We start from the raw sequence: 10,265 nt of genomic DNA, 5'->3' as shown, positions 1-10,265 counted from the left end.
CATCGGGAGTAGGCTGGTTGCCCACGGACATTTTGCCCAGTGTCATTTTCGACAGAACGATTTCTCCCGGACTTTTGCCACCCACCCCTTCACATCTTCTCATATTTAATTTCAATTATACATTTTATTTTATAATACATGTACATATTATTTTTTTTTTCATTTTACTTATTGTCATCCACGTATCATAGAAATTAATATTCCAACATGGTTAGTGGAGCTTAGGCATTGCCCATAATATCTCCTTTTAGGTAGCTAATAAATTACGGAAGTAGGCCTAATTATAATGATTATTACAAGAAAATCTTATTACTGACGTCGTGTGTTCGTCTTCTGTTTACTGACAACATTCTACTTCAATAATATTAAACAACAATAACGACAATAAATTAATAATAATATTTACTTTAATAATACTAATTAGTCATAATAACGATAATAAAGGTGATAACAATAATATTAATAGTACTATTTATTTTAATAATACTAATAGCAATAATACTAATTGGTAATAACAACGATATTTAAATATCTATTTTTAATAATACTAATTAGTGATAATAACGATATTGATGGTGATAATAGCAATAATAACAACAATAATAAATTAAAGATAATGTTTTTTTATAATAGTAATACTAATTAGTAATATTAATGATGATACTTATAATAATAATAGGCCTACTTAGTAATAATAGGGTACTAATATCGATAATAAAGGTGACAACAACAACAATAATATTAATAATAATAATAATAATAATAATAATAATAATAATAATATGGTAATAATATTCATAATATGAGAAAAATACCAATAAAACACCAATAACAATAATTTTTAAATTACTATTATTAAAATAATAATAATAAGACTAATATATAATAATAATAATAATAATAATAATAATAATAATAATATGAATAAAAACAATCGAGAATTATTTATTATTTATATGGTAACAATAATAATATTAGCAAAAATTTAAACAATAAATAATGTTAATGCTAAGACTAATAATTAATATTAAAACTAACGGTAATAAAAACAACAATAATAATAACAACAATGAGAACAATAATAACAGCAATAATAATAATAAGTTTAAATAGTAATACTTAATTAGTATTTTATACTTCATGAATTACTCCTTCAAAGTGTAGTACCAGTAAATAGGCCGAGTTGACTTGTGGCCGAGTTGACTGTAGCCGAACTTTTTGTGGCCGAGTTGACTTGTGGCCGAGTTTGACTTGGGTCGAGTTGACTTGTGGCCGAGTTGACTGTGGCCGAGTTGACTTGTGGCTGAGTTGAATCGAATTCGTTGTGGAGATAATAAGGACTCAATAACTATGACATTTGAAATATATCAAAGGTCAAAAACAGCATTTCCGGTAATTTTCTAGCAAAATTTTCTATTAGATTAAATAGAAACATTAATGTTCCGGACATATTGACACCACAAATAACTCTTTACCACCAGTGGTTACGGAGATATAATGACCCTATTGCTATGACATTTAAACGTGTCAGAGGTTAGAAAGAGCATTTTCGGTCATTTTTAGCAAAATGTTCCATTAGAGCAAATAGAAACATAAATGTTCTGACCAAAGAGGCACCAAAATTAACTCTCTACCACCAGTGGTTGCTGCGATATGACGACCCTATAGCTATGACTTTGACCCTGACCTTTTGACCTTTCGCCACATTTTGAAAATGTGTTACCAAGCCAAAGATAGAAAGAGTTACGGCATTGAGAATTTAGAAGCCATTTTGTGTCATACGCGATACGTGTTCTGTGTGTGTCGATTCGCAAGGTAGGAGGGAGAAGAAGAGGGAGGAGGAGAAGAAGAACAACTCTTTACCAAGATATATAACGCCAAAAAAATCAAATGAATAAGAGACAGGAGTTTACCGTGAGAGCAGTTGGTATACCTTCAATAAGTGAGGATGTCATTGAAGTGCAGGTGGCAGAGTTAGCAAGCTGTTTTAAGATCAATGTTGAAGATGTTCATCGTGGACATGGTCAGGTAGATATACTAATTGGAATCGACTACTCAAAGATGCATGTAGCGAAACAAGAAATGTTGGAAATCTAGTAGCTCGTCATTCACCATTAGGTTGGGTAATTTACGGTGCAGTGACAGGAGACAAAACACAATTAAACCAAGTATTACATGTGAAATTATCAACACCTGACATGGCTGATTTCTAGACGACAGAATCTATGGGAGTTGCTGTTAAGCCATGCAGGTGTAAAGCCGACAAAATTGGCCCAGTGGAAGCAGAAGAATCAAAAATAATTGAAGACTCATGCATGAAAGTTGGAGATCAGTGGATGATACCATATCCCTGGAAAAAGGACCCAAATTTGTTGCCTACCAACAGACAGCAGGCTGAAAGAAAATCAGAAGCCATTGAACGAAGACTTCAAAAAGACGTTGAGCTCGCAAAAGCATATGATGACCAGATAAAGGCCATGGTCGACATAAATTTCGCAAGAAAAATTAGCAGAGAGGAACTAGAAAATCACAGAGGCCCAGTATATTACATAGCCCATCACCCAGTGGTGCGTCCGCAGAAGAAGAGTACACCAGTCAGAATAGTCTTAAACTCGACAGCAACATTTAACGGACACTGTCTCAACGACTATTGGTACAAAGGACCAGACTTACTCAACAACCTGTTCAGAGTGCTCTTGCGGTTCCGGGAAAATAACGTTGCGATATGCAGTGACATATCAAAAATGTATATAACCGAATACTTATACCATATGAAGATCAGCATGTGCATCGTTTTTTGTGGCGAAACATGAAGACAGATTTGCAGCCCGCTGTTTATGTATCAACAGTTGTCACATTTGGTGACAAGCCAGCCCCAGCGATGACGCAGATCGCTCTGAGAAAAACAGCGGAAAACTTGGTCTGAGCATAAAAAATGGCTCGAACTGTTCAAAGATATGGAAAAAAAAAGACCAACAATATTTTCTATGTGATGTAATGTATGCGTTGCAAATGATATAATAAATTGAATTGAGTTGAATTGAAACTTTAAATGATGTAAAGGTAAATCGATGTCTAACACCACCTAACGCTACGGGTCTGCCGACACTTTGCATGTTTTCAGATGCATCAGAACATGCATTCGGGGCATGTGCGTATGCTAGATGGAAAATTATTGAAGAGTCATACGAAGTAAGGTTTTTAGCAGCAAAGTCCAGGGTGGCTCCACTTAAGCGTTTATCAATACCCGGATTAGAGCTACAAGCAGCAGTGTTGGCAGCCAGGTTATCAGAAACTATTCAGAATGAAACAAGACTTGAAATAAACCGAACAATATTCATGTCGGATAGTACAATCACACTTGGTTGGATAAGATTGGATTGGATTGGATTTATTCGGTGTAAACACCAAGGATAGCCCACGAAAGTCTAGAAGAAGACTTATTTCCGTCCTTCTGGTGGTGATTGGACAGTACATTGGGAGACAATCCCCTACTCTTTTTCGAAGAGTGTACTGTGTTCTTTAACGTGCACATGGGCCATAAATGCACACGGGACCAACGGCTTTAACGTCTCATCCGAAAGATGGTGCGCTATTGTAACTTGTATTTCAGCCCTCTAGCTGAAACACAAGGAGAGGCAGCGATGGGAATTGAACCGGGGACCTAGAGATCTCCACGGTTCAGCGCACACACAGTGGCTACCACCAGATTAGCCGACTGAGCTAAGCTGCTTAACTGAGCTAAGCTGCTAAGAAGTAATGCAAGATCATTCAAACCCTTTGTATCAGCGAGGGTAATTGAAATCCAAAGTAGATCAAACCAGTCTCAATGGATGCACATACCTGGCAAGCATAATGTAGCTGATGATGTATCAAGAGGCACACGGGTAGCAGATCTTCAGGGGAGATGGTTAAAAGGACCGTCATTTCTAAGCCTAAAGGAAGAAGATTGGCCAACAGATGAACACGTAGTAGATGTTGGAGAGATAGAAAAGGAAAGACGTAAGTTTAAAGAAATTGGTGTTGTAACTGAGAAACAACAGGCGATAGATTGTACAAAGTTCTTGAAATTGAGAAACCTGATCAGTGTCACGGGATATGTATTCCGCTTTATAGCAAATGTGAAAGCCAAGTGCATAGTGGAAGATGGACCGTTATCTCCAACAGAGTTATCAGTTGCAGAAGATTATTAGATATTCGAAGCACAAAAATCACTTCATGATCGCATCCAGAAAGGGGAGTGTCCCTCAGCACATTTGTAAAGGACAAAATAATCTTTGTTGGGGGAAGAATTGGTAATATTTCCATCTCATATCATCAAAGACATCCTGTACTGCTGCCCAGAGATCACCACATTTCGTTATTGATAACAAGAAAGGCACATAAAGAAGGGCATTATGGAGCAGCAACATGTGGTCCGTAGGAGATACTGGATCATAGGCGTTACAAGATTGGCAAAGTCTGTGAAGTTTAGATGTGTCAAGTGCCGAACTTTCAGACACAAAACAGAAACTCAGATAATGGCTAACCTTCCCTCAGAGAAAACAGGTCTATTAACGCCACCTTTTTTTACGATGGTGTGTGACTATTTCGGTCCTTATATCGTAAAGTTAGCCCGTAACAAAACTACAAAGTGCTACGGTGTTATTTGTAAATGCATGAACACCAGGGCTGTTCACTTGGCAGTAGACTGTAGCACGATGGAGTTTGTGATAGTTTTGCGCCGATTCTTTGCAATTAGAGGGTGTCCAAAGAGGATAATTTCCGACAACGGAATAGGAGCTTCGTGATATGGTAAAGGGTTGGGACAAAAATCAACTTAAAGACTTTTGAGCAGAGAAAGGATTGGAATGGAAATTCATAACTACAGCTGCCCCACATCAAAACGGGTGCGCTGAAGCATTAGTTAAAACCTGCAAAGTCGCCATTAAAAGGGCGATTGGCTCTCAAGTGTTGAGTTCATTTGAACTATATACAGTTTTTTTGGAAGTTTCTAATTTGGTCAACCAACGTCCAATAGGGAAAATATCAAATGACCCTGATGACGGAACCTATTTGTGCCCTAACGATTTGTTACTGGGACGAGCATCACATGATGTTCCACAAGGACCTCATTTAGTGAATCAAAGAATCCAAGGCATCGTTTGAAATTTATACAAAGCATTGTCAGTGCCTTTTGGAAAAAGTGGAGCAGAGATGTATTGCCATCACTTGTGCCAAGGAGAAAATGGGCATAAGAGAGAAGGAATGTACAGATTGGAGATATTGTTGTTATTGAGGATAGCAATGCAGTAAGAGGAAAGTTGACGATTGGAAGAATTACTGACGTTTTCCCAGGATCAGATTTAGGAATGTGAAGATAAAGACTGCTAGTGGCGAATATAGGCGGCCCATCACAAAAGTAGCTGTGATACTTCCAATTGAAGGATATGGAGATTAATAACCCAGTAATCAGTACCTTTATCCTTTAAGGATTTAAATTGTTTTGATAGTTGTTATTTAACCATATTAAACCTGAGTTGATATTTAACTTTTTGAACCGCTAATCTGCTTTAGCTAATGGTATTTAAACATTAATTAATGAAGTATTTTTGCCAATGACTTCATAGGGGGGGGGGGGAGGATGTTTAGATCAGGGTTTGTTATAGATGGCCCTCTATAGTTTGTATGGATGACCTTGTGTCATTCCAGTAGTTGTTACCATGCGACGAATATAGATGGAGGAATAGTTGTAGCTGTTTGAGTTAAATACATATATATATATGTATTTATAGGCTTATAGAGTGTAGTTATTTTGGTTGTGATAAAAATATAAAAAAGCACCTGTTCCCGTGATAGAAATAGAATTCAGGACCCTGGTATTGAAAGGGAAGCATCTTAACCACCAAGATATTTAACTTCTCCCCATTATACTGTGTACTTTACTCCAAGGCATTTTATGAGAAAATGTGACTAAAATTCATAATGGGATATTTTTTTATATAACTTATTGGCTGAATACAAGCTGCCGAGTTTAACTATATAAAGCATAGCCTGAAAATGTAACTTTGAAGATAATAATCCACTTTGGAGATTCACCGCAATGAAACACACTACTAAAATGTATAATCATGAAATGAAAAAAAAAACATAGTGTGCCTAAATTGTATACAGTTACTGTACCAATAGAACATAAAAACTAAGCATGATATGTGATCCCTCCTCTGCTTTAGTAGTAGGCCTGTTACTAGCAAATGTAATAACGCGGCTGTACACTATGGAGACGAAATAAGTTCACCGGTGATAATCCACTGTAGTACATTAACACCGGTGAACTTGGCACGGCTTCATTGTGTAGATCTAACAATGTTGTATTGCAACTCTAAAGATTTCCATGATGATCTGTGTGAATTCTCCTGCCCAACCTTGGTCCAAAACTGCAGTTTAAATGTAGAATTCATCCGCAGCATTCATCCAAGCTTTAATAACTACCACAGTTGGCCATTGACTTAAAGGATCCTGGTAGACACTGTTAAACCATACTGAGATGTGTGGATATTTGACAAATATATTATCAATCAAATAGCTAAAAAGCAACTGTATCCATATAAAACGGGGACATTTATGTGCAGGATTTATCCTGTCTCTTATACACATCTAGATGTGTATAAGAGACAGCCTTAATCCAGTGTCATGTATGATGATATGTTTTAATCCTATTGGCGGTAATGGACGCCATCTTTGATTTGAAATTCACCGCAGTGGAACACACTAGTAAAATTTATAAGCATAAAATGAAAAAAAAAACAGTGTGTGCCTAAATTGTATACAGTTAATGTACCAATAGAACATAACAACTAAGCATAATAGGTGATCCATCCTCTGCTTTAGTAGTAGGCCTGTTACTAGAAAATTATAATAACGCGGCTGTACACTATGGAGACGAAATAAGTTCACCGGTGATAATCCACTGTAGTACATTAATACCGGTGAACTTGGCACGGCTCCATTGTGTAGTACTACATAATACATAGCTGAAAACATTATTTTATAATGCTTCACGTTTAATATCTGATTGTACAAATACTAAACATAGGCTTAGTCATGCCGATGGCTTGGATCTAGAATGATTTACCTAGAGCTTTAGGACGCGATGTAGCTGTTAAATTTTGAATACAAATTGGTATTTGATATGTAAATGTACGCTACCGTACGTGACGTTGCTTCCGTCAAACAATTGAGAATACTAACAATTCATGAACAATACAGGAAATAATTGTTAAAACAGGGTCTATTTAGCTATTACCCCCATGACTGAAGAAACGTTTGCTTAAAATAGGTCCATGGCTTAACGATTAGATATTACAGATCATAGAAGACTTGGTGGGCCAAGTGTATTGAACTATTTTGATATACCTTGCTCGATATAATTCAGCTAAGCATTATAAGACAAAATGGTTGCCATTTTTGCGACAACACATTGGAGTGAAAGTGTAACTCTGCCTAATAACCCTTTATAGTAAAGGATAAGAATATTACATGCATCGGATCATCCTGTACTCACTGGGAGCGAAGGTAAATTCGTTGGCCACCGGCGTCGTACCACCGTCGTATGACGCAGATCGATCTCGATACCCATTTAAGTTTCATTATAATTTATCTAAGTTTATTACATCCACTGTCAGTTTTGATGACATTCCATTTCTTAACATTAACATCTTCATTTTGCATTAAACCATCTATATTGACTTTATATGAAGCAATGTACAATATTTTTCTTTCTTGATTTTATACGTTCTGATATCATACTGTATTATTTTAAAATACACATACATATCTTCCCAAATTTATCTTATTTTGTCCATATATTGTTGGAAATTCCACTTCGATACCTATGTCCTAGTTATGTCTTCTTTTTAATTTTTCAATTTCATGCCATGTCTTTTAACTCATAAACATCATAGCCCTTTCCATCATCAGATTCTTCCTCCAGTTCTAGTAGTAAATCTATCACCTTCCACTACTGTAAGAATCTAACAATGTTGTATTGCAACTCTAAAGATTTCCATGATGATCTGTGTGAATTCTCCTGCCCAACCTTGGTCCAAAACTGCAGTTTAAATGTAGAATTCATCCGCAGCATTCATCCAAGCTTTAATAACTACCACAGTTGGCCATTGACTTAAAGGATCCTGGTAGACACTGTTAAACCATACTGAGATGTGTGGATATTTGACAAATATATTATCAATCAAATAGCTAAAAAGCAACTGTATCCATATAAAACGGGGACATTTATGTGCAGGATTTATCAAGAAGACAACGACAATGTTAATGTAGATATGTTAAATGGTAATGATACATCATTCAATGACAAAAGAGTCGTATTCCAAGACCATAATTCCTGTCACATGGCACCTCTCTACCATACTTAATGAAAAATCAATTAAATTATACCAATACGCTTGGTCGATCAAAAATATACATGAACTCTCAGTCATGAATCAAGAGTAGCCCACATGAATTATATTTATCATATAGAAAACAATGTATAAAACTTTCAAGTACCATATCACATGGATGTTATACTTGTATTTTCTGAGTCTGTGGGTGGTAATCCTTGGGACATGGGGCTAAATAGTCAACAGCTACTTCGAACGTCATGCATCTTTCTCGGACTAACTTTCCAGAAACACGTCCATGGCCTGTATGAGCTTAGTAAGTGCATTGATTAAGAAAGTGATGTTGTCAACGTCTGGTGAGATGATGCCTGCCAATTCAGGATGTATCCTTTTTCATGGGTTTGATGTGGTTTTGACACGGTTACAGCGAAATTATACAGCAATAACACAGATTTTGCTTACAATATTTTATTTTATCAGTACACACAAATACAACACTATCAATTTTAAACTATGAACGAATGTAGTTTGAGATTAAATCATATAATTAATTAAATGCAATGGAACGAATACTCTAAGATCTTATCAATACAATTTTCAGAATATACAATATGATGAAAATGTAATATTATTAAAGAAATACTAACCTGCAAAATCCACTAATTAACATAGGACTTTAACTACTGTAACAAAATTTCAAAAAGTATTATGACTAATTATGATCAAAACTCTACAATATCAACTAATACGGTAAACACATCAACTTTCTATCAATCTAATATTATTCGAACAGCATATACTATGAATCAAAAAAAAAATTAAAAATGTAGAGCAAACATATTTAGACAGAACCAAACACGTTAAACGTGTTTTTTGAGGCACGATAAAGCTGCTTCCTTTTTTCACGAAACTATAGGAAAACCAATACAAAAAGTTTTAGTTGCTTATATTTAGAATGTATAATTTGAAAATGATATTAATCCGGTTGTATTCAACATATTAACTAAATCAAAAGACAAATATAAAGGTTATATTATCATTTTTATCTAAATGGTTCATTGTGGAAAAACGCTTTTTGTAACAGTAAATTTATAATATAATTAACTTAATTATATTTTTTATTAAAAAAAATATACAACCTGGTTTAAAATTTGTCCAAAAAGTCTACTATACGGTCCAGATGTAATAGGAAATCCGATCACATAAATTAGGTCTACACATGTTGATAATGCAGCTTGAATTATAAACGTTAAGATTAATTTTTGAACTTATTAAGTGCTTCGGCTTCGGCTGTCATACCATTCTTATTAAGCGTTTCAATGAATTGGTCCTTTTCTTTTTCAGTTAGGATACGCTTCCTCTCCAGTTCAAATATTAGGCACCACTGGTCTGTCAGTTTGGGAACGATTAGACCAAACAAATTACCAATGCGATCTTTGTTTTTTGTGCCTACAACTTTACCAAATTCTATCAAATTTCGTCGATATTTTGAGAATCCACTGATTGCAACGCTACTAAATCCCGGGAATTTCGGTATCGTTTCCTTTATCTTCGGTTCGATACCATTCTGGCCACCCAAAACAACAGCCTCGAGAAGATAATTAACATTTGTGTGGCTAATATATCCATTGGCCAAAAGTAATTGAAACAGAGGGTTTGGCTCTAGTTTTTGCTCTATCTGTGCTAAAGTAATGCTTTCCAAATCGTTGAGGATCACTTTTAACATATTAATGTTTCCAAATTGCTCCCACCATTCGGACACATCGTCGAGCAGCTGACGTAATTCCTGTGTAGATAGTTCTTTAAAAATACAAATGGTGGAATATACATTATTAACAAGCATTTAATAACTGTCTTATTTTTATTGAAATGTAAGTGTTTTAA

General features: G+C 35.3%; 2 protein-coding genes across 5 annotated transcripts in view; one reads left to right on the top strand and one right to left on the bottom strand.

Moving 5' to 3' along the window:
* Positions 1-1,890: 1,890 nt before the first annotated feature.
* Positions 1,891-2,813, top strand: LOC117112659. Its single transcript, XM_033255766.1, has 2 exons — positions 1,891-2,028; positions 2,214-2,813. The coding sequence occupies exons 1-2, from the start codon at positions 1,891-1,893 to the stop codon at positions 2,811-2,813; spliced, it is 738 nt and encodes a 245-aa protein (XP_033111657.1).
* Positions 2,814-8,867: 6,054 nt separating this feature from the next.
* The window catches only part of LOC117112681, a 14,089-nt gene continuing 12,691 nt past the window's right edge, over positions 8,868-10,265 (bottom strand). For all 4 annotated transcript variants that reach the window (XM_033255821.1, XM_033255823.1, XM_033255822.1 and 1 more), the window contains one exon: positions 8,868-10,181. In XM_033255821.1, coding sequence (XP_033111712.1) covers positions 9,637-10,181 — 545 coding nt within the window. In that variant the 3' untranslated portion in view covers positions 8,868-9,636. The remainder of the gene's footprint in view (positions 10,182-10,265) is intronic.

The sequence above is a fragment of the Anneissia japonica genome, unplaced genomic scaffold (assembly GCF_011630105.1).
Source record: "Anneissia japonica isolate Jap-2015-1 unplaced genomic scaffold, ASM1163010v1 scaffold288053_len460827_cov147, whole genome shotgun sequence".
NCBI classification, from domain to species: Eukaryota; Metazoa; Echinodermata; class Crinoidea; order Comatulida; family Comatulidae; genus Anneissia; species Anneissia japonica.
This window is presented reverse-complemented; position numbering and strand designations above follow the sequence as displayed.